The sequence below is a fragment of the Bos indicus x Bos taurus genome, chromosome 2 (assembly GCF_003369695.1).
Source record: "Bos indicus x Bos taurus breed Angus x Brahman F1 hybrid chromosome 2, Bos_hybrid_MaternalHap_v2.0, whole genome shotgun sequence".
Classification (NCBI taxonomy): domain Eukaryota; kingdom Metazoa; phylum Chordata; class Mammalia; order Artiodactyla; family Bovidae; genus Bos; species Bos indicus x Bos taurus.
Window position 1 is genome coordinate 118,999,187 of NC_040077.1, and position 24,005 is coordinate 119,023,191.

The following is a 24,005-nucleotide window of genomic DNA, read 5'->3' on the forward strand; positions in this document are numbered from 1 at the left end:
TTTAAGTGATTTCACCAATACTCAAAAACTAGTATTGGGAAATTTACCTAAATTGATATGTGTTGACCATCGTTTGCTACAGAACAAATTGTTGTTGTTATTCAGTCACTCAGTCATGTCCAACTCTTTGTGACCCCATGGATTGCAGCACACCAGGCTTCCTTCTCCTTCACTATCTCCTGGAGTTTGCTCAAACTCCTGTCCATTGAATCGGCAATACCATCCAACCATCTCATCCTCTGCTGCCCTTTTTTTGCCTTCAATCTTTCCCAGCATGAGGGTCTTTTCCAGTGAGTTGGCTCTTCAAATCAGGTGGCCAAAGTATTGGAGCTTCAGCATCAGCCCTTCCAGTGAATATTCAGAGTTGATTTCCTTTAGGATTGACAATAAATTACATTCAGCTAAATCACATGCTGCATTTTTGGGGGTTTTTGTGTGTGTGGTTAAATATGCTCTTTTTGTTGTTGTTGTAGCAGAATGCTTTTTCAGACAGCATCTCCGTGTGTAACCCAGATGAATGCTGAGTTCTGTAATGGGGAGGGTGGTTGTTGGGAACCCTTTCCCTTCTCTCCCAGCAGCTCCTGAAGCATTTCTGTGGAACTCAGTATAGACAGATATGCTTTAAGACCTCTCCATCTCCAAAAGGCTCCTTTGCAGCCGAGGCACCCAGAGAGGGCCCTGGAGCTCCGCACAAGCACAGGGGGTTATGAGGTAAACAGGAAACAAACCCTCTGGGCTCCTCTGAGACACCCAGCACCTCTGAGACACCCAGCACCAGAATGACTGCTGGGCCCTCATACCAACCCTCTTCACCAGGGACCCTTCCTGAGGCCTTGTGATGACACCGGATTCTGCCCACAGACTGACCCAGTTTCCTCATCCAGTGCATGGGTGTGCGCATGCTAAGTCGCTTCAGTCATGTCTGACTCTTTTCAGCTCTACAGACTGTAGCCCACAAGGCTCTCCTGTCCATGGGATTCTCCAGGCAAGAATACTGGAGTGGGTTGCCATGCCCTCCTCCAGGGGATCTTCCCAGCGCATGGCTGGAACTTGTATCTCTTATGTCTCCTGCATTGGCAGGCGGGGTCTTTACCAGTAGTGCCTCCTGGGAAGCCCCTTCCTCATCCACTGGAGAGGACAAATACCACCCATCTTAGGTGATTTCTTAGGCCTGTGGAGTTTTAGGGAGATGGTATGGTGGGGGGGTGGGGTTTCCAAAGGCTGAAACACAAGTATGTGCTGTATTCTCTCTCCTGAGGAAGGAGTTGGAAGGGTGACCTGGGAAGGACATTGGAGCAGGGAGGAGGCATGGGGTGCGCAACCCACACACTCGCCATCTCCCTTTTCCAGCGCTTAAGCCCTAGCCTCCCTCTCCTAGCTCCTGTGGAAGGACCCAGGCATAAGGGAGGGGGAAAGAGAAGGCCCAGGGGATCCTAAGGTACCACTGAATATTGGACTTAAGGAACCTGCCCTGACGATGGGGACAGCGGGTCAGAAGGGAGATGGGAGGAACAGCAGACAGAGGAGGGCAGTGTTAGTGATGGCAGGTAGGATAGCCTTCTTTTGCGTATTTCACAGGACAAGGGAGATGAAGCTGCACTAGTTCTTACTTGGGAAGCTTATGGCCCATCGTTTCCTCCACAAGAGTGGAGGCCTCCCATCTCCTCTCCCCTGCCTTTCTCCCCTCCCCCCTCCCCCACCCCTCACCACCCTACCCTGCCCGCCCCTCCAGCTGCTGGCTGTCCCCACAGCACAGCTGAGACCTGGTGATTCCCTCCCACTAGAAACTGGCCCTTTTTTCTTCTTCCTACCTCAAATATAAAAAAAATACAAAGAAAGCTGAGCACTAAAGAATTGATGCTTTTGAACTGTGGTGTTGGAGAAGACTCTTGAGAGTCCCTTGGACTGCAAGGAGATCCAACCAGTCCATCTTGAAGGAAATCAGTCCTGAAAATTCACTGGAAGGACTGATGTTGAAGGTGAAACTCCAATACTTTGGCCACCTCATGCAAAGAGCTGACTCATTGGAAAAGACCCTGATGCTGGGAAAGATTGAAGGCGGGAGGAGAAGGAGATGACAGAGGATGAGATGGTTGGATGGCATCTCCGACTCAATGGATATGAGTTTGAGTAAACTCTGGGAGCTGGTGATGGGCCGGGAGGCCTGATGTGCTGCAGTCCATTTGGTCGCAAAGAGCTGGACACCACTGAGCGACTGAACTGAACTGAACTGAACCTCAAATACAGATAAACCCAAATAACTTTCAAGTAAAAATCAAGAAATCAAAGATGTAACTCCCATTCATATATTTTCTGAGTTTTAAAAAATAATTATTTGTTTCTTCGCCCACGCTGGGTCTCAGTTGTAGCACATGGGATCTTAAGTTGCCGCATATGAGCTCCTAGTTGTGTCATGTAGGGTCTAGCTCCCTGACCGGGGATTGAACCCAGACCCCCTGCATTGGGAGCACAGAGTCTTAGCCACTGGACCACCAGGGAAATCCTTCTGATTTTTTTTTTTTACATTTTATTTGTAAGTAATTATAGATTCACAGGAAGTTGAAACAGTAGTAGAGAAGTGCCAGACACCCTTCACCCAGCATCCCAGTGGCAACTGTAGCATATAGGGGGTCGATGTCGGCACAGTCCACAGACTTCATTCAGATTTCACCAAAAAAGTGATTTCTTTTTTAAACAAATTTTCTTAATTACTAACATAGCTATGTTACAGAAAATAGAAAAAAATGATTCTTGGTTCACTGTCCTATGTGGCCACTATAAGCATTAGTGTTCCTTTCCTTCCAGTCTTTTGTGTACTTTTAGCATAAATGGAAAGCATCATTTATGCACCATGTTATAACCTGACTTACAATGTTTTAAATAAACATTTTTCTTCATAACCTAGTCTTTATCCTTGTAAATGGCCATATAATATTTCAAATGAATATGCCATATTTTCCTTCATTGCTACCCTATTACTAGACAGATTGTTGCAGTTTTACTCTACAGTGATTTTGTAACAAACAGCTTTATTTAACAACTTCCATATTTTGGAGTCCTCCTCTAGGGGCTTTCTTGGTGGCTCAGACAGTAAAGAATCTGCCTGCAATGCAGGAGACCCAGGTTCAATCCCTGGGTCCGGAAGCTCCCCTGGAGAAGGGAATGGCAACCCACTCCGGTATTCTTGCCTGGAGAATACCATGGAGAGAGAGCCCTGGCAGGCTACAGTCCGTGAGATCACAAAGAGTCAGACATGACTGAGCAACTAACACTCCAGAGTTTAACACCCAAGGGTATGAACATTTCAGTGACTCTTGATATAAAATGCCAGATTACTTTGCAAAAGCACTGTCTCTCATTTCCACGCCACTGCCATCTTAAACTGTTGCCAGAAGCAGATGGGGTCAGTTCTTTAATTGTCACTCATTTAATGATTTAAGAATGATACGGGTTTTTGTAAAGTTGTAGTTTCTAGTTACTTGGAAAGTTGATGATTTTTTTCTTCTCTTGACTGGTGATACTCTTTATTTTGTGACTTGGCTGTTCAAAATCTTTGCCCTATTATCTGTATGGTGTTTTACTTAACTGATTTATAAGAATTCTTTATCTAATGAAAATCTTAACCTTTAATCTGTTAACTGTGCTGCAAGTATTTCTTCATTGTTTTACCTGTTAATTTGGTTTATCATTCAAATACTGTATATATGGAAATGTTAACTTTTTATGAAACCAAATCTGTCCATCTTTTTTTTTTTCCTTCTCACTTTCAAAAGTCAGTATACTGCAGAGATGCGATAAGTTACTATATTCAACTCTTTTCTTCCACTTTTTCCATGGTTTGATTTTTTTTCAATTTATACTGCTAGATGGTATAATATGCAAGTTAAAGGGATTTTTCCTGACATTTTCTGTTTATCTGAATAATCTGTGTCATGACCCTTCCTTACTTATTTCAAAGTCTCTTATTCCTATAGATGAATGTATTAAATACAGTGAGTTAGAATGTGTGGTCTGCTCTCAGCCAGATGACCTCTCCAGCCCTGTTTCCTCTTTGCTTCCACCAGATCATGACCAACACGGGGAAGGCGAGGCGGAGGGGGACAGCTGGCGTGCAGTGGGGTGGCCCGGAGCCCCTGCGCCGGCCTGTCACCCCCGGCGGCCACAGGACCGGGTACCCAGCGTAAGTCCGGGCTAAAGGAGGCAGGGATTTATTTTTCCTAAGCTTTGTTTTGATGAACTGCAGTGAAAGATGTATGTATTTAAGAAGTCAAAATAAAATGTTCATACTATAAAGCATTTCTCTCTTTATTATTCATCTTTGGGGGATTTTTTGAAAGGACAGAGGTCAAGTCTCCCTCTTCCCCCCCATGTTTCTCAGGGTCTCCAAGGCACTTACAGCCTTTATCTAGGAGAAGCCTTGTGTTGGCCAGTGTTGATTCTGAAGGAAAGGACCAGAAAGGGGCAAGATGTCTACCCAGAGAGGACTCTCAGTCTTTTCTGCAGCCTCTCACTGCAGTACCAGGCCCTTTGTTGGGAAGGAGTGTCACAGTTTAAAATGCCACCAGCCTTTTTTTCTAGATGATTTTTTAAAAGAACTATATGCAGTTTTGGCTGCCAAGCCTGTATTCATTCTCGATAGCCTTGCTCCAACCCTGTTTATATAAACAAATCTAGTCTGGTTACCCAAAGCCTCTGGTCTCCCTGAGAACCCGAGGACCAGACCCCTGTGGACTCTTGGGGAGCCTTAGGCCAGGCAGTCCAGCTTGGGCCTCTTCAGAGGTCTGGGTGACCTCTTCACCTTTCTAGAGAGAACACTGGAGATAAACAGGTGCACATAAAGGGGGCTATGGAGAGCAGGCAAAAACCTACGTTTGTTCATGCAACAATTATTGGCCGTTCAGTTCAGTCGCTCAGTCCTGTCTGACTTTCGCGACCCCGTGGACTGCAGCACACCAAGACTCCTTGTCCATCACCAACTCCCGGAGTCCACCCAAACCCATGTCCATTGAGTCAGTGACGCCATCCAACCATCTCATCCTCTGTCGTCCCCTTCTCCTCCCACCTTCAATCTTTCCCAGCATCAGGGTCTTTTCCAGTGAGTCAGCTCTTTGCATCAGGTGGCCAAAGTATTGGAGTTTCAGCTTCAGCATCAGTCCTTCCAATGAATGTTCAGGACTGATGTCCTTTAGGATGGACTGGTTGGATCTCCTTGCAGTCCAAGGGACTCTCAAGAGTCTTCTCCAACACCACAGTTCAAAAGCATCAATTCTTCAGCACTCAGCTTTCTTTATAGTCCAACTCTCACATCCATACATGACCACAGGACAAACCATAGCCTTGACTAGATGGACCTTTGTTGACAAAATAATGTCTCTGCTTTTTAATATGCTGTCTAGGTTGGTCATAACTTTCCTTCCAAGGAGTAAGCATCTTTTAATTTCATGGCTGCAATCACCATCTGCAGTGATTTTGGAGCCCAGAAAAATAAAGTCAAGCCACTGTTTCCACTGTTTCCCCATCTATTTGCCATGAAGTGATGGGACTGGATGCCATGATCTTTGTTTTCTGAATGTTGAACTTTAAGCCAACTTTTTCACTCTCTTTGAATTATTGGCCCTAAAATATTTCAAATGAATATGATATATTTTGCTTCATTATCCCCTATAGCCGAGCAGTTTGCTTGTTTCCAGGTTTGCTTTATAGGCATTTGTAACAAACAACCAGGCACCAGGGCTACAGCAGCAGACAGAATGCAGAAGCACCTGCCCTGTTAGATCTGGGTGCATGAATGCTGAGGGACGCCAGAGACCCTGCACCCAGACCCGGGGAGTTTGACTGCCCGTCCAGGACCTGACCTGTGAATGTTTCAGGGCCCATGCTATGGATCAGTGCTGAGATCTGTTTGATTTGACTTCACAACTAGTTACCATGTGCTTCATATTTCAGGGCTTTTATTTTTCATTATTAATGTCTAAACTAATATGCGTTTTTCTCTTTAACCTACAACCAATATTTTTTAACCTACAGAAAAGTTGAAAGAATTATTAACAATAAAGAGCTTCCAGCTGTTAGCATTCTGCAATAAATGTGCTCTCTTGCTTACTCACTCTCTTGGTCTCGTTCTGTGCATAAAATATAATTTACACACATACACATTTTCTTTTTGCTGAGTTGAAAGCAGGTGGCATAGTTTCAGCCCACATCTCCAAAGAATAAGAATATCCTTTTATTTAACCACATGAAAGTGAATGTCAATCAGTCGTGTCTGACTCTTGGTGACCCCATGGACTATACAGTCCATGGAATTCTCCAGGCTAGAATATTGGAGTGGGTAGCCATTCCCTTCTCCAGGAGATCTTCCCAACTCATGAATCAAACCAGGGTCTCCTGCATTGCAGGTGGATTCTTTACCAGCTGAGCTACCAGGGAAGCCCATAATTTTTAACCATATAGTCACACCCTAAAAAGTTAACATTAATTTAAAAATATGAGCATATAAATATTCCCTAATTGTCCCCCAAATATCATTTATATCTAAGAAGTTTTGTACTCGACCTTTTGATTCAGACCATAGCCAAGTATCAACTATGAGTAGATCCAGTTTATAAATATAATATCTTTTTGAATGGAAGAAGTAAGAGGAACTAATAAAATTCATCTTGTTTGAAATGGGAAAGAGGACACTGAATTATCATTTAAAAAAATTTTTTTAAGTTACTAAAACCCTGGCTTTACAGAGAGGCAACAATAACCTATGCATATTTAATCAGGAAGGAGGGCAAAGATAATCTAATAAATACAAGATCCAACCAATGGGCACAGTGAATTGGGTCAAATGTTCTACCTTATAGAGAGGAAAAAGAGGACATTCTTCCCTGCCTGGGGAGCACACATGGTGTTCCCCTGACTTGTTGAAGTGTTCCCTGCAAGGAATGAGAGCCCTTCATTTTCCTGAAATTCCCCGACCAGGAGTCGAACCTGTACCCCCTGCATTGGAAGGGTGGAGTCCTAACCACTGGACCACCAGGGAAGTCCCTGAACCTTCTGATTCTAACGAAGCCGTTGCCCCATAACCAACTCCATCCGTTAGGCCAATTTAACGAACATTTATAACACTTCTGTGTGCCAATTGCCCAGTTCAGTTCAGTTGCTTAGTTGTGTCTTGACTCTTTTCAACCCCATGGACTGCAGTACACCCGGCTTCCCTGTCCATCACCAACTCCCAGAGCTTACTCAAACTCATGTCCATTGAGTCGGTGATGCCATCCAACCATCCCATCCTCTGTCATCCCCTTCTCTTCCCGCCTTCAATTTTTCCCAGCATCAGGGTCTTTTCAAATGAGTCAGTTCTTCACATCAAGTGGCCAAAGTATTAAAGAGTTTCAGCTTCAGCATCAGTCCTTTCAATGAATATTCAGGACTGATTTCCTTTAGGAAAGTTGCTAGAGGTGCAAAAATAAACAATGTGGTCCCTGCCCTCAGGAGCACACAGAGCAAGCTACCTAGTAGGGAAGAGAGACAGTGCTCGTAATTAATTCGTAATTTGGTAAGTAGGTGATGGCAGAGCATAGGGGTTCCCCTCAGGCAGGCAGCACAAGGGTAAAACTCAGGATCTTCAGATTGCCTCTTTAAAAAGATTACATGAGTCTCCATTTCCAACCAGTGTCCTCTGATAACCTAGTGATGCCAGATGTGTAGATAAAGCAAGAGTCTTAGTGACAATATGCATTACACGCATTCCAGACACTAGTACTTTAGCAGTCAGTAATCCCATTCCTAGGGTTTTACACTGAGATAATCAGATACATACATGCACACAACAGGAGTTACTGTTTTACTAAATGCCCAAAGAAGGAGGCTGGTTAAATTATTATCCACACAAAATGTATTGAGAATAACATTTTAGAAGAATATTTAATAAATGGGAAGAGCCTCACAAGACGCTACTAAGTGAAAAAGCAAATTATGAAACAGTGTGGATCTAACCTGCTGGCCAAATATAGCAATCCTAAGTTTTGAGTTTGGTTTTTTGTTTGTGTTTTTTTTAGGAGTATATTTGCTCTTTTAAAAGAAGATACCAAAATAAAAGAAGATATCAAATGTTAATAGGAGTCGTGTCTAGGTATTGGGAGGACAGGGCAATCTGTTTTCTATGTTTTCCTGATTTCTCGTGATAAATGCTGGTTTTAAAATCAAGAAAAGAAAGGTTGAAAATAACAACTACAGTTGCCCCTGTGCAATGCAGGACTCTCCATCACCCTGCATCTGACGTCGCCTCCCGACCCCCTCCCCAAGGCCTGTCCCCAGGCTCCGTGTCTCCTGGGCTCCCTTCCCTTCTGGCCCTCTGGCTACTTCCCTGGGCCATCCTCCTTTCTTTGAAACCCACATGGTCTGGCAGTGACTTCCTCAAGTTAACGCTGCCACAGTCACACCCATGACCTCCTAGACCCTGCTGACCACCCTCCTGGGAGCTTTCGAACTTCTGCCCTGTGGCCACTGTGTGCTGGTCCCCCAATTCTCCGCCCTCTTCCTCCTAAAACACTGTTGTGCAGGCCCCGTCCTGTGTTGAGGTCCCCATCCCATCCTGCTGGTCCTCTGGTTTCCATTACACGCTGCTCACACCCAAATCTCCCACTCCAGCCCACTCTTGCCCCCAGAGCTACGTGTGTCCCCACATCACCCCCAGATCAGTACCTCTCAGGTGAACACCCCTGTCTTCTGAGCCCCCTGCTTCAGAGAACGGAGTTAATACTCCCAGACACAGAGCCAGGATCCTACCCCAGGGTGCCCAGCCACCCCTTCTCCTGGCTCTGGCACCTCCTCTCTGCCCTCCTGAGCCAGCTCCTTCTCCCCAGCCTGGGCAGAGCCTCCAAACCATTCTGCCTGCCACAGTCCGCCCTCCAGGACCATAGACACAGTGATCCTTCTAGCACATCATCATGGAATCTCATTTCTGCGTCTTCTATTTCCTTTAGGGTGTGCATGCCCAGTCGCTCTGTCATATCTGACTCTTTGTGACTCCATGGACTGTAGCCCACCAGGCTCCTCTGTCCATGGGATTTCCCAGGAAAGAATACTAGAGCAGGTAGCCATTTCCTCCTCCAGGGAATCTTCCTGACCCAAGGATCGAACCTCTGGTTCCTGCATTCCCAGGCAGATTCTTTACCTCTGAACTACTTGGGAACCCCTCTTTCAAGATCAAACTATTCAAACCCTGGCCGATCAGGTCCTTCTTAGTTGACACCCTCCAATCTCCACCCTCAGAGTCACATGCTCCCCAGGACACTATGTACCCTCTGGCCTGCATTTTTCGGGTGCCCTAAATCTCTCTGTAACAAAGCAGTATAAATATATGCTTTCTTTTTGCCTCCTCTTGCTTCATCTTACTTGTTCGTGGTGCTACTTCTGCTGGGAAATGTTCCCTCTTCGGCCCCCTGGCAAACCCCAGCCCAGAGATCAGAACTGACTGAGTCACACACACACACCGATACACACATACACTCATACATACACTACATATACACACATACACACACACACACACATACATATACACAGGTACATACACACACACATATACTCACACACATACATATACATAGAAATACATACACATTCACACACACAAGCTTTTCTGCCCTGCAGGGCAGTTAGGTGTCTGCTTATCTTTGCTGCTGGAACTGACATTCAAGAACAGCTGTTTCATGGGGTACCACTCTGGGCAGAGTGGGGACAGGCCTGCCATGGTATGTCCCCACCAAGCCCTTGCTGAGAGCAGGTGGCTCGTGTCTCCTCGTAGATGGAATGCGAGTACCGAGCTGCTGTGTGCATGCTGCAGAACCCTCCCGGGATCTGCTGTGAAGGTATCCTGCCTCTCTCTGATGTGCTTGCCCAGGCCACCACCTCTTGCAGGCGCCCAGCGCACGTCTGCTGGGTGGACCAGTCTCCACCGACCCAGGTGGCAGCGTTAGACATGACACACACCATTATAGTGTTCCAGAGAACAAGTTCTTCCCCACTCCTGTGCCTAGTAACTCTTGTTGTCAGGGCTATGACACATCCCATCTTTTCTGACTGATTTCATCCCTGCACTAATCTGCTTCATCCTTGGAGGAAAGCCCAGAAGATTGATACTTTAATTAAATTGTTTGGTTGAAATGTTATGTCCTCGTATCACCCAAAGTCAATAGATCCAACTCTGTGTTAGAAAAATAATAGCCATGTTTAAAATGTGTAAGCGCTCACATGAGTGAGGCAAGGGGCACTTCCTATTTCTTAAAGACATCCAATATCTGCTAATACTAGCTTAACATAAGGCATTCAGGTGCTTCCACTTCCTGTATTTGTTTGTGATGCTACACAGTAGTCGGCAGTCAGGTATCTCCTCTCTGTATTGATTGCTGCTTTTCATTTTTTCCTCCAGGCTGGAAGATCATCTCAGTTCTCCCCAGATGGCCCAGCATACCAGAAATGGCTGCCTCCTGTCCCTGCCAAACACCCACACTCCAGTCTGCAGTGGGGGCAAACCTGCTGCTCCTGAGCCTTGCCCTTCCTTTTCATGTAAGAAAACTTGCAGCCTGTGGGGGGGCAGCTCCAGAACTGGGGACAGCTCTGGGACTGGGGGCAGCTCTGGACCTGGTGATGCCCAGGATTTTATGAAACTGCAGCAGTTCCAAACCCTGGAAGGCCTCAGCCTCACACCTGCTCTTGAAAAGCCCTCTGATCTCAACCATTACCCCCTGTCACAGAGGTTCACAGGCATGTGACCCCAGACCTGACCATGGGGTTTTCCTCCAGACTCCCTTCTCTCAGAGCACTGTGTCCAGTGCTCCCCTCTGCAAGCTATTTGAGCAAGATTTCTGACTGGGGAAGCCACGTTTAAATGTGAGACTTTGAAGTAGAACTCTCCGAACAATGTAGATCCTTGACCAAAACTCTGGTGACCCAGCTCTATCGCTGAGGTGGTCAGCCACACGGTAGAAGGCTGAACAGAGTTAGAAATGTGCAGCCAGGAGCAAAAGCTAGTGTGGGATCCAAACACATTTTTTAAAATAATTCTATTCATTTATTTTTGGCTGTGCTGGGTTTTCCTCTAGTTGCGGCGAGTAGAGGCTGCTCTCAGTGGCAGTGCGCGGGCTTCTCACTGGAGCGGCTCCTCTGGTTGCAGAGCACGGACTCAAGTGCTGGCAGTTTCAGCAGATGCAGCACATGGGCTCAGTAGTTGCGGCTCCCCAGCTCTAGTGTGCTTAGTCGAGCAGTTGTGTCCGACTCTCTGAGACCCCAAGTAGCCTGCCAGGCTCTTCTGTCCGTGAGGATTCTCCAGACAAGAATACTGGGTTGGGTTGCCATGCCCTCCTCTAAGGGATGTTCCCAACCCAGGGATCGAACCCAGGTCTCCTGCAGTGCAGGCAGATCCCTTACCATCTGAGCCACCAGGGCTCACCAGAGCATAGGCTTAATAGTTGTGGTGCACGGGCTTAGATTCTCAGGCGTCATGTGGGATCTTCCCGGATCAGAGGTCGAACCCGTGTCTTCTGCATTGGCAGGCGGATTCTTTACCACTGAGCCACCAGGGAAGCTCTCCAGAGAGCTTCTAGTTGAGCTCACTAGAGACTGATGGGGAATAAAAGTATTTTTTATATGCTAGAAAAAAATATATATATGCTTTGAATTAGAAATGTACAAAGTTTTTTTTTTTTAATTTTCAAGAGGAAATTAAAAGGATATGAACAGATCAGATAAGACTCCAATTTCTCCATTCAAAAAGGAAAAACAACAAGAGGAGCAGGTCAGATTCCAGTATGAGAAACATCTGTGAGCTTTTCTAATCTGCTCTGAATTGGATTCAAATGCGTCTGATCCCTGATTCAAAGCAGTAGACCTGTCACAGAGTCGGAAGAAAGCCAGGCTGTTTGGTTACCCTGGGAAAGGGTCTCTTGATTACAGCAGTTTTAGAGGGTTGCTTTTTTATGCCAGCTTTGATCATTTGTTATTTTACATGTGTTTTGCTAGAGCTCCAAACATTAATATGCCTTCTTTAAAAGATGGTTAGCTCAGTCGTTTACCTAGAGATTTCTGCTGCCAGGGTGGAGGTTTTAGGTGGTCTACTGATTTTTGCCAATTTGACCTACTGTTGTTGAGTTAAAAATGATTTCAAACTCTATAGGGCTGGCCTTCCCAGGTGGTGCAGAGGTAAAGAACCTGCCCACCAATGCAGGAGACTCAGGAGACTCAGGAGACGTAGGTTCAATCCCTGGATCAGGAAGATGCCCTGGAATAGGAAATGGAATAGGAAATAATCGCTCCAGTGTTCTTGCCTGGAAAATCCCATGGACAGAGGAGCCTGGCGGGCTACAGTCCATGGGGTCTCTAAGAGTTGGGCACGACTGAACACAGCACCACTCTTCCAAAGAGTTGCATTTAGGCTAATTTATTTATCAGTAACATCCTTGTTTTACCCAAATTGCCACCAAGGTGACCCTCTGTCTTGCATTGATTCTAAGTGTGGCCTTATCTTTTAGGAAGATTTGGCGTGGTATTACCTGTAGGGTAGAGTCACTGGAGGTTGTCAAGGGTGGAGGAAGCTGAGTGGTGGCTGATGTTGCTGGTGATGTAGACGTTATTATTTTCAAGAACAATTACTTTTGACCCTGGCAAATTCTGGTTCCTTGCTTGAAAACGGTGGGCACCCACCAGGGCACTCATGCCTGGGATCACCAGCCCTTCCCAGTGCTTCTCCCTGGGGAGGCAGCAGCTACTCACCTGCCCTGCTAGATGGGCCACCTGGAGCCATGCTACCGCTGCACCCAGGAGCCTGCTCTGAGCACTGAGGCCATACTTTTCAGTCCCATCCTCCACCTACTCTCATTCACTCAGGCCTGGCTGGGAGCCCACCTGCTGCCCTCCTGCCTCAGTGGACTCCCCTACACTGACCCCCAGTCCATCCTCACTCCCCCTGCCAGATACCAGGCATATTAATCACTTCCCCCACCCGCAGAGGCTTCCCAGGTATTGCTAGTGGTAAAGAACCTGCCTGCCAATGCAGGAGACCCAGGTTCGATCCCTGGGTCAGGAAGATCCCCTGGAGAAGGAAATGGCAACCCACTCCAGTATTCTTGCCTGGAAAATTCCATGGGCAGAGGAGCCTGGTGGGCTGCAGTCCACGGGGTCGCAAAGAATCAGACACACCTGAGCACACACCCACCCCCATGCCTTCTCTCTTCCTCAGGCCAGCACCCTTACTTAGTTCTCCTTCAAAACCCCTTTATAGGACAAATGTTCTCCCCTTGAAGAAGCCAAGGGTCCAGCTTATTGGCTTTCCCTGGGTCATTTATTTATTAAAAAAATTTTTTTTACATTTTATTTTGTATTGGGATAGGCTCCGCAGGTGGCACACTGGTAAAGAATCAGCCCGCCACTGCAGGAGACACAGGAGATGCAGGTTCCATCCCTGAGTCAGGAAGATCCCCTGGAGGAGGAAATGGCAACCCACCCAAGCATTCTCACCTGGAAAATCCCATGGACAAGGGAGCCTGGTGGGCTACAGCCCATGAAGTCACAGAGAGCTTAGCAACTGAGCACGCATAGCCAATTAACGATGTGATAGTGTCAGGGAAACGGCGAGGGGACTCAGCCATACATATACATGTGTCCATTCTCCCCCCAACTCCTCTCCCATCCAGGCTGCCACGTGACATTGAGCAGAGTCCCGTGTGCTGTACAGTAAGTAGGTCCTTGTTGGTTATCCATTTGAGTTATATCAGTGTATACATGACCATCCCAAACTCCCTAACTATCCCTTCCCCCTGATCCTTCCCCACTCCTGGGGTCATTTAATGAGCATGGATTCCATTTCTGGTGTAGATTTCTATTCTTCCTTCCTTGCCCAGCACAACCACCGCAGGCCCTCGCCTCCTCTATGGACCAGTGTGAGCTTTCCATCTGGTCTGGCCACCACCTTCTCTTCCTCTTTTCACTCAACCTCCTTGAGGGGGCGGGTGCAGACCGGCTTCAGCCAACATGCTCAAATGCTGTGTTGAGGCTAGTTCTGAGGCCGCATCTGGGCTCGGCCAACCAAGCACCTCCGTCGAGGGAAGAAGAGGACAGCAGCATGTGGCAGGACCCTCCTGATCCTTGCTGTCCCATTTCTTTCCTTCCCCAGTGAGAGCTGATCTGATTTCCTCTTGACCCTTCCACCCATCCAGTCCTGCTCCTCCAGCCCTTTCTCCCCGGTCTCTGCACCTGCTCACCTTGTCCCCTCAGCCCATTCTGGCCTCGCCAGGCCACCAACCCCCCAACAGGTCCCCTCACACATGACCTTCACCCCTGCTGGGAATTAATGCCCCACTCAAGACCCGTGGGGTCCCAGCACCCCGACCCAAACATCAGGTTTGTTCAGGACACCCCCCTTCATGGCTGTGCATTCCGTCAGCACTAAGGCAGGACTCGGAATGAGGAGGCCGTGGGATCCTTACATGGCTCCATCAGTTCTGTGAGGGGCCAGAAAATACATTATTTTTAAGCAAAGGACTCAGGCCCACAGAGCCAAAAGGAAATAGCTCCCAAGGGAAAAAAAAAAAAAAGAAAAGCCAAGAATGTGACTTAGAATCTTGTATGATTTTGGCCTGAGGAAAGTTATTCTCATTTCCTTCCCCATCCACCAAGGCTGGGACATCAAAATCGCATGTCCTGTCAGTGGACCCTGAGGGAAAATGCCAGCCCTGTTTGAAATGGATGAAGAGGTAGAGAAACAGTGGTTTATCCCAGGAAGCTTCAGGTGCACGCACGCAGCTGCCCTCCTCCTCCCAGCTCCCAGCTCTTTCAGTGGAGATATATTTTTTTTGGCGGGCGGGGGATGGCATCAGAGGATGGCATCGGGGGCCATAGAGGTTGCTCTGAAAGTCTGCCGTGTGGCCTAAGCAGAGGGAGCAGGGGAGGCTGGAGGGGTGGCTGAACCAAGAAGACCCGAGAAGTTCTCCCAAGAGCCCAGCTCAGTTCCTCCTCCCTCCTGCCAGGGGGCTTTGGCACCTATCCCCCACTGCCACCCACCCAGGAAAGCTCATGATCCTGGAGAGCTGCCTACCCCTGGGCGCCATCTTGGAACACCATTGACCCTCATGGGGTTTTCCATGTGCAGCCCAGCTCTTATGTGTGGTGCCACTCAACCATTATTTTATACACCCAAGTGTGGTCTCCTGAGCATTGTTATAAGCCCAGTCAGCAGAGAGCACAGACAAGCGCAGGCCAGTTATCCACTGAAGAGCAGCTCAGAGAAGGCTGAAATCCTAGTTCCAGTCACAGTTCTGGGTGGAGACTGTCCAGTGAATGAGTGAGTGAAAGTCGCTCAGTCGTGTCCGACTCTTTGCAACCCCATGGACTATACAGTCCATGGAATTCTCCAGGCCAGAATACTGGAGTGGGTAGCCTTTCCCTTCTACAGGGGCTCTTCCCAACCCAGGGATCGAACCAGGGTCTCCTGCATTGCGGGCAGATTCTTTACCAACCAAGCTATCAGAGAAGCCCAGAGACTGTCCAGTGTGGACTGTAAATAAAGCCACCCATGGGTTCCGTACCAGAAACAGAGTCCTTGTTTGGGTCAAAAGAGAGTTATCTGGAAGTCAAAGCTGTGCCCCCGTGCCATGGGTTTGAGGAAACCTGCAGGGAGGATTCTTTTTGTTTTTAAATCAAAGTATAGTTGATTTAAAATGCTGTGTTAATTTCTGCTCTTAGAGCAAAGTGATTCGGTTACACATGTATATGCATTCTTTTTTCCTATTCTTTTCCATTATGGTTTCTCACAGGGTCTTGAATATAGTTCCCTATGCTGTATAGTAGGACCTTGGTGTTTATCCATCCTATATATAATAGTTTACATCTGCTAATCCCAAGTTCCCAGTCCACCCCTCCCTGATCCCTCTCCCCCTTGTCAACCGCAAGGCTGTAGTCTATGTCGAGGAGCCTGTTTCTGTTTCATAGAATAGTTCGTTTGTGTCATGTTTTAGATTCCACATGTCAAGTGATATCGTATGGTATTTCTTTTTCTCTTTCTGACTGACTTCACTCTGTGTGATAGTCTCTAGGTCCATCCACATCTCTGCAAATGGTCCAACTTCGTCCCTTTTTATGGCTGAGTAGTATTCCGTTGCATACATGTGCCACATCTTTATCCATTCATCTGTTAGTGGACATTGATGTTTCTGTGTCTTGGCTATTGCAAATAATGTTTCTATGAACATAGCGGTGAATGTATCTTTTTGAATTATAGTTTTGTCTGCCTATATGCCCGGGAGTGGAATTGCTGAATCATATGGCAACTCTGTTTTTAGTTTTTTGAGGAACCTCCATACTGTTTTCCATTGTGGTTGCACCAATTTGCATTCCCACCAACAGTGTAGGAGGGTTCCCTTTTCTCCACACTCTCTCCAGCATCTGTCATTTGTAGACTTTTTGATGATGGCCATTCTGACCAGCGTGAGGTGATATCACTCTGTAGTTTTGATTTGCATTTCTCTAATAATTGGTGATGTGGAGCTTTTCGTGCTCCTGTTGACCATCTGAATGTCTTCTTTAGAGAAATGTCTGTTTAGGTAGGGAAGATTATTTAAGATAAAGCTGAGGCCATTGCAAAGGTGCTAGAGAGATTCTTGTTTTTTTTTTTTTAATGAGCTGAAAGGAGCTTGGGTTAAAGGGGCAGTGAATTCAAACTATCACAGTGTTGCTGTGACAGTGACATGAACCCCTTTGAGCTGGAGAAGGAGGGGTGCATGTCGTTTGAAGTACAGAACAGGCCCATCCCCAGACCCTGGGGAGGGACCCTCAGCAGTGTCATCGGGAACTTCTCCCACTGTTCCCTGTGATCTGGGGGTGACCCAGGTGCCTGGTCCTTGCTGGGCAGTATTAGGGAGGTTCCTGCCCTGTGGGAGGGCAGGGATTCAGCCCTGAAGGATCCAGGGGAGGCTCAGAGAGCCCCACCTCTGGGGTTGCCAGATTTGGCAAATAAAAACACAGGACACCCAGCTGAAGTTGAATTTCAAACAGACATGAATAGTTTTTCAGTGTGCCTCTGGGCAACTGTGCATCAGTGCCAAGCAGGGGGCCCAGGAGACAATTCCAGGTTTTGTTGGCTTTTCCCAAGAGGTGGGGGCGGGGGGTGGGGAGGGGGCAGGCCACAGGGCAGAGGGTCTGATCTTCCCTGCCTGCGTGTGTTCCAACCAGAGCGTGCCCACTGCACCCTCAGGTTACAAGTACCCGAAGTGGTCATCTGGAAAGGTCCCAACCTGCACAAGTAAACAAGTCCCCATCCATAGGCGCCGGGGACGGGAGCCGTGAGGGACTGGCCCCCGGGCTGTGTGCTTTTCTTGGCTCCGGGGTCCAGCCCAGTAAAGAGCATCTTCAAAGAGCTTCCAGAGCAGAGGTCAACTGAGCTCTCTCTCCTGACTCCTCTCAGCCGCCACCGACGCCAAGCCGGGAGAGTGGTCGCCAGCAGGACGTCAGGGAGAGCCTCGTCTGCCCCCAGCAGGGGCCCCGAGCCAGCCTCGAGAGGGGCCCCGGGCCCCAGAAAGTGGAGACACCACCAGGTAGGGGTGGAGCGGTGTCCCGGAAGGGCTCCTCTGAGGCCCAGCCTCTGATGATGGAGGCAAAGGAGCCTCCCACTGGGGGCCCAAGTGCGGTTCTGAGACCCTCAGGGGAGTGTGGTCAGCTCGTCTGACAACCTCAGAGCCCAAGGGGAGGGATCTGCCCTCCTGAGAATCACCAGTCGTCAGGCCGGAAGGAGAGAAAAACTTACAAACACACCCAAGGGACTTGTTTTAAGAACTGCTGGGTGAACACGTTTGGGAGGGTGAGTGAAGAGAAGTAATTTGAGGTCAGTGGCCTCTCTTAGCAGTTCGCTTTTGGAGAGGGGGCTGTGGAGGGGAGAAAGGTGAGGCCTGAGGTCAGTACAAGGGTTTGGCTCAGATGTCAGCTTCCTAAAACAGAAACTGGACCCCCAGGAATAAAAAAAAAAAGATGTTTTCTGTTCCTCTGTGTCAAATGAGCACAAACCGGCACTCAGTGGGTGAGGAGGGATTCTTTAGAATCTCGAAAGGACTTTTTTTTTTTTTAATGATCTTACAGGCTCCTTCTTTCAGATCTGAGAGAACCTGCTTGGGGGAGGGGCCTGGCTCTGGACTCAGACCCAACTTGTCTCCTGACCTCCGCCCACTACTTCCTCCTCCCGGCCCCACAGCGCCCTGCAGGCTGCAAGTTTCAAGACAGAGGAGCCTCGCTCCTGTGCTAAAACACTGCTCTAGAGAGTCATGCTGAGCATCATGACAACACCCTTGGAGTCTCTGATTAGAGGAATTTTGCCATGGTGACCGGTCAGGCCATCCGTGCCCCACTTCCCCCTTAGAACAGGGAGGGACGTCTGTTATTGTGTCTGCAGTGAGCAGGCCCCCACCTCCGCTGTGGTCACAGCTGACTTGCAGCTCCTCCAGCAGTGGGGCCTTGTGGAGCTGGGTGAGGCTGTGGGAGGCCTGCATTCTAGGCCCCTCGAGGCCTGAAACTACCCACCCCCTGCAGATGTGGCCCCCATCACAGTGCAGGGGAGTCCGAGAAACCAGCCCACCGGCCCTCCCCTGTAGGGACCTTCCTGCCTTCTTGCAATCTCCCACTGATGGAAACGCCACAGAAACAGGGATTCCTGCTGGGTTCTAGAAGCTGCTGGACACCTTGGAGGGGTCAGGGACCCCTGAGGACAGGCAGAAGGCCCAGCAGCGCTGCACCCACTGGCGAGAAAGTCAGGGAGAGGAGGGGCGGGGAGACTGCCAAAGCCTACCCCTCTGTGAGCAGGCAGCTACCTTGCACCTTCCTTTCCTGCTTCAAGGGCAGAAGGGCGGCAGGGCTGTATAGGGATGAGCCACAAGGACCTTGGGATCTGGACTGGGGAGGGGACAGTCCTGGATGTGTCTACAGGGCAGAAGGTGTCAAAGATGGTGAGCCAGAGTTCCGCTGTATAGTCACGTGCTCCATGACTCTCCCACTGTCCTCAAAGACGGGGGCCATGTGTAGGGTGTTTATCCCCCGTGTTCCTGGCACAGAGCAGGAGCTCAAAATACACATTGGATGAATCCCTAGGAGAAAAGAAGAGAGCGTGGCTCTCTGTCTGGCTTGACAGCTCCACTCTCTCAGTCTGTAAAGGAGGGCAGCCCCTGGCCCCAGAAGATGAGTTGGCTGGGTTGGGCCCTTACTTGTGGGGAGAAGGAAGGCCCTGGAGCCCTGGATGTGGGTCGTTGGTAGACAAAATGATAGCCCGCATTGCTTAGCCCTGACTTTGAGGTGGCATAAAGATAATTGCAGCTCCAGTGGCTTCCAGCAACTGATCTTGCTATGAAATTGGCTTCCTGGAAGCCAGGAGTGAAAAGGTTCAGACTCTACCAGTGCACAGCCTCCCCACAGCCCACGTCTTCCTTTTCCTTTTTCTCTCCGCCTCTTACAGTCCTTAGCTTTGAATAAATGTTAACCAGACTATGAAAATGCATTTTCAAAGAAAACAAGCATTTATCCCAAGGAGAACCAAGGCACTTTCCCAGGGAAATCTGTCAGTCCCGACCTGGAGGGGCTAACCCCCCAACCTTGGAAAGTACAGGGTTGGTTTCCAGCTGTCACCTCCGGGAAGGTGAGGGGCCAGGCTGCCCAGACGTCACATGGCCTTGCCCGCCCACTGGCCGCCCGCCATCTGCTGGGGCCCTGCTCTGCACGGCATTGGCACATCATCCACACAGAGATGCCTAGGAGCCCAGCCAGACCAGGATGGCGTTTGTCTGGACATTCCCTCCATGTGGCCGAGGGCGGGTGAGGGAGTGGGCTCCTCCAGTCAGAGCTCTCACTGCCCCACAGACGTCTACCAGTGCCAGCCTGAGATGGGAAGCAAACTGTCAAAATTCTGCCCAGCCACAAGTATTGTGGCTTTTAAAAAATAAGGAAGAACGAGATTTTACGTATGTCTGTGGTGGTGGTTTAGTGGTTAAGTTGTGTCCGACTCTTTGCGACCCCATGGGCTGTAACCCTCCAGGTTCCTCTGTCCATGGCATTTTCCAGGCAAGAATACTGGAGCAGGTTGCCATTTTCCTTCTCCAGGGGATTTTCCCAACCCGGGTATCAAACCCGGGAATCTCCTGCATTGCAGTCACATTTTTGACCACTGAGCCACCAGGAAGCCCTTACATATATGTCCCATATATGCTTTTCCCTCCTCACATTTGTTCCCAAAGGATATATGACAGTATTGAGCTAAAAGAAACTACAGAACCAGGAGGTCAGGGAAATTGGGGTAGCCTGAGTATTTATACAGACATGTATGCACCCTCACTGAATATCCGTGTGTGAAATTTGCCTTCATCCGGCGTGCTCCCTCCCCAGCCGCCACGCTCTTCCCAGCCCCCCTTCTCCCCTCTGGACTTTGTTGCAGTCCAGATGAAATTCCACAGCAATGACCAAGTTAGGTACTTTGATGAGCAGAGTCCACTTAGGCAAGCCCTGAGCGCTTTGATTCGTATCTTAATGCAGACGGTATCTCCCTCCGAAGAAATGAAGGGAGACGGGGATGTTCTGCCGTGGGAATCTCAGCTTTGGGATTATGACTCAGCAGCATTCCAAACACAAATAAAGATTAAATATCTCCAGAAGCTTTTTATTGTGACTCCCTTCCAACACAATGTTCCTATTGACGAGCAGAGATCATAGAAGCCAGCCAGGCTTCTCTGATACATAACTGCCTACCTTGCAGGGCACCTCCCAATTTACCAATATATCGATCGACCTTCGCCTTTTTCTAGGACCCAGCACCGTGTGTTCCTGCAGCCGGTCACATCTTCCTGAGTTGGAGGCGACTGCTATCCACGTGTGCTTCCCATGTGCTCTTTCTGCTCTGCCCTAATCTGGCTGCATCCCCGGCCAGACCATCGCCATTTCCTGGCTCTAGGTCCTGACTCCCTAGACCATAAGCTCACACCATGCAGGGGCTTGAGGGGGCTGGGGAGCTGCTCAGGGGCCAAGCTGACCCTTCCCGACAGCCATCCCTCCCTGCCTCCCACAGTGTCCTCTCCAGGGGGCCCCAAACTCATCACCCCCCAGAGTTCAGCGACAGTGACCAGCACCCTCAGTCAACACATCTGCCTCCTGCAGCCGCCCAGGTGGGGACCCCATGGAGGGGAAGGATCTGCCAAGCCGAAAGGGTGGTTCCCTGGTGTCTGCCAAGGGCCACTTTCCCCAGTGCCAGAGGGAGGTGCCAGCCAGAGGGAGGATGTGTCTGAGATGTTCTTTCATGGCAACAACACGACCCCAGTCAAACAAAGGTCATGTCCCAGAGCCAAGAGGAGGCCCGCTCTTAGGTATATTAGTCAGGATTCTCCAGAGAAACAGAGCCAACAGGAAGTGTGTGTGGAAAGAGATTTAATTAAGGAATCGGCTCATGTGGCTGCAGAGGCAAGTCCAGAACCCAAGAGCGAGTGGATGGGGCACACTCGCTTACTGGAGGGCAGTCTGCTTTACTCAGCGTCCCCCCTGTGGAATGCCTGCCTTGTCCAGAGACACCTGCACAGAAATATGCAGTGTTTGATCAGATACCTGGGCGCCGCAGCCCCACGACACTGCCACATAAAGTTTACCTGCATGTAGGCTTTTCATGGCTGCATATTGCCACTCTGCTTATTTAACTTATATGCAGAGTACATCATGAGAAACGCTGGACTGGAAGAAACACAAGCTGGAATCAAGATTGCCGGGAGAAATACCAGTAACCTCAGATATGCAGATGACACCACCCTTATGGCAGAAAGTGAAGAGGAACTAAAAAGCCTCTTGATGAAGGTGAAAGTGGAAAGTGAAAAAGTTGGCTTAAAGCTCAACATTCAGAAAACGAAGATCATGGCATCTGGTCCCATCACTTCATGGGAAATAGATGGGGAAAAAGTGGAAACAGTGTCAGACTTAATTTTGGGGGGCTCCAAAATCACTGCAGATGGTGACTGCAGCCATGAAATTAAAAGACGCTTACTCCTTGGAAGGAAAGTTATGACCAACCTAGACAGCATATTCAAAAGCAGAGACATTACTTTGTCAAGAAAGGTCCGTCTAGTCAAGGCTATGGTTTTTCCAGTGGTCATGTATGGATGTGAGAGTTGGACTGTGAAGAAAGCTTAGCGCTGAAGAATTGATGCTTTTGAACTGTGGTGTTGGAGAAGACTCTTGAGAATCCCTTGGACTGCAAGGAGATCCAACCAGTCCATTCTGAAGGAGATCAGCCCTGGGATTTCTTTGGAAGGAATGATGCTAAAGCTGAAACTCCAGTACTTTGGCCACCTCATGTGAAGAGTTGACTCTTTGGAAAAGACTCTGATGCTGGGAGGGATTGGGGGCAGGAGGAGAAGGGAACGACAGAAGATGAGATGGTTGGATGGCATCACGACTTGATGGACGTGAGTCTGAGTGAACTCCGGGAGTTGGTGATGGACAAGGAGGCCTGGCATCCTGCGGTTCATGGGGTCGCAAAGAGTCAGACATGACTGAGTGACTGAACTGAACTGAAAGTGTAAAGGGGCTGCATTTTAAAACAATCAAGATTTTATGTTATGTATATTTTACCACCATAACAATGATAACAAGTTTCAACATTAGGGAGTTCCCTGGAGGTCTAGTGGTTAGGATTCTGGGCTTTCACTGCTGTAGTCTGGGTTCAGCTCCTGGAGAGAGAACTGAGATCCTGCAAGCCATGTGGCACAGCCAAAAACAAACAAACAAAAGAATATATATCTCAAAATTAGAAAAGCTTCATTGTATGTGTCAGAAAGGTGTCAGCAGTGCATGCCTGTTTCACACACTTGCAGTCAGATTTACATGCTGCTCTGTATCACTCCCTTGGACTTCCCTTGTGGCTCAGCTGGTAAAGAATCCTGCAATTCAGGAGACCTGGGTTCAATCCCTGGGTTGGGAAGAAGGGAAAGGCTACCTACTCCAGTATTCTGGCCTAGAGAACCGTGGCCACAAAGAATCGGACACAACTGAGCCACTTTCACCTTCACTTTCTGTGTCGCTCCAAGGGCTTCCAAGGTGGCTGTGTGGTAAAGAATCCGGCTGCCAATGCCGAAGATGTGCGTTAGATCCCTGGGTCGGGAAGATCCCATGGAGGAAGAAATAGCAACCCACTTCAGTAGTCTTGCCTGGTATATCCCATGGACAGGGGAGCCTGGCGGACTGCGGTTCATGGGGTCACAAAGAGTCAGGCAGGACTTAGCAACTGAGCACGCTGTATTGCTCTGGGATTTTTGGGTGTGTGTGTTTGTGTTTACTTTGTTTTTAATTTATTTTTAATTGCAGGATAATTGCTTTACATTGGTAAGTTAGTCTCTGCTGTACAACAGTGTGAATCAGCTCTAAGTATACATTTGTCCCCTCCCTCTTGAACCTCCCTCCCACCACCCCATCCCACCCCTCTAGGTTGTCACAGAGCACCAAGTTGAGCTCCCTGTGTTATACAGCAGCTTTTTCCCTCTATTCTGAGCCTCACTACATTCTCTCTCATGTGCCTGAGTAACCCCCACAGTTACTTACAATGATTGCATACTCTTTCATCTGATCAGTATACTCTAACTTTTTACATTTCTTTCATTCACTGATAATGCACATGGGTGTGTGCTCAGGGTCAGAAAGATCCCCTGGAGGAAGAATGGCAACCCAGTCTAGTATTCTTGCCTGGAGAATCCCATGAACAGAGGAGCCTGGCGGGCTACAGTCCATGGGGTTGCAAAGAGTCAGACACGACTGAAGCAGCTTAGCACATGTGTGCTCAGAACTGTGCTGGACAGTGGATATCAAAGGTGGACTAGACCAAATTGCTGCTCTGAGGCAGCTCACCTGGAAAGACAATGTTATACATGACATGAAAATAAATTTGCTTTTTAAAGGAAAAAAAAAGTTTAAAAATTGTAAGAGGGCTAAATCTCCTCTATCCTTTTCAACCAGGTATG

At 48.5% G+C, this 24,005-nt stretch overlaps 1 protein-coding gene across 7 annotated transcripts in view; it reads left to right on the forward strand.

Moving 5' to 3' along the window:
• ARMC9 (armadillo repeat containing 9) overlaps window positions 1-24,005 on the forward strand; it is a 178,616-nt gene that overhangs the window by 149,399 nt on the left and 5,212 nt on the right. For 5 of the 7 annotated variants that reach the window (XM_027516110.1, XM_027516133.1, XM_027516115.1 and 2 more), the window contains 3 exons: window positions 4,065-4,180; window positions 10,424-10,560; window positions 17,447-17,576. In XM_027516110.1, the coding sequence (XP_027371911.1) occupies window positions 4,065-4,180; window positions 10,424-10,560; window positions 17,447-17,576 (383 nt within the window). Of the gene's footprint in view, window positions 1-4,064; window positions 4,181-10,423; window positions 10,561-17,446; window positions 17,577-24,005 lie in introns of those variants that run through there. The other 2 variants (XM_027516141.1, XM_027516155.1) reach the window with 2 other exon arrangements.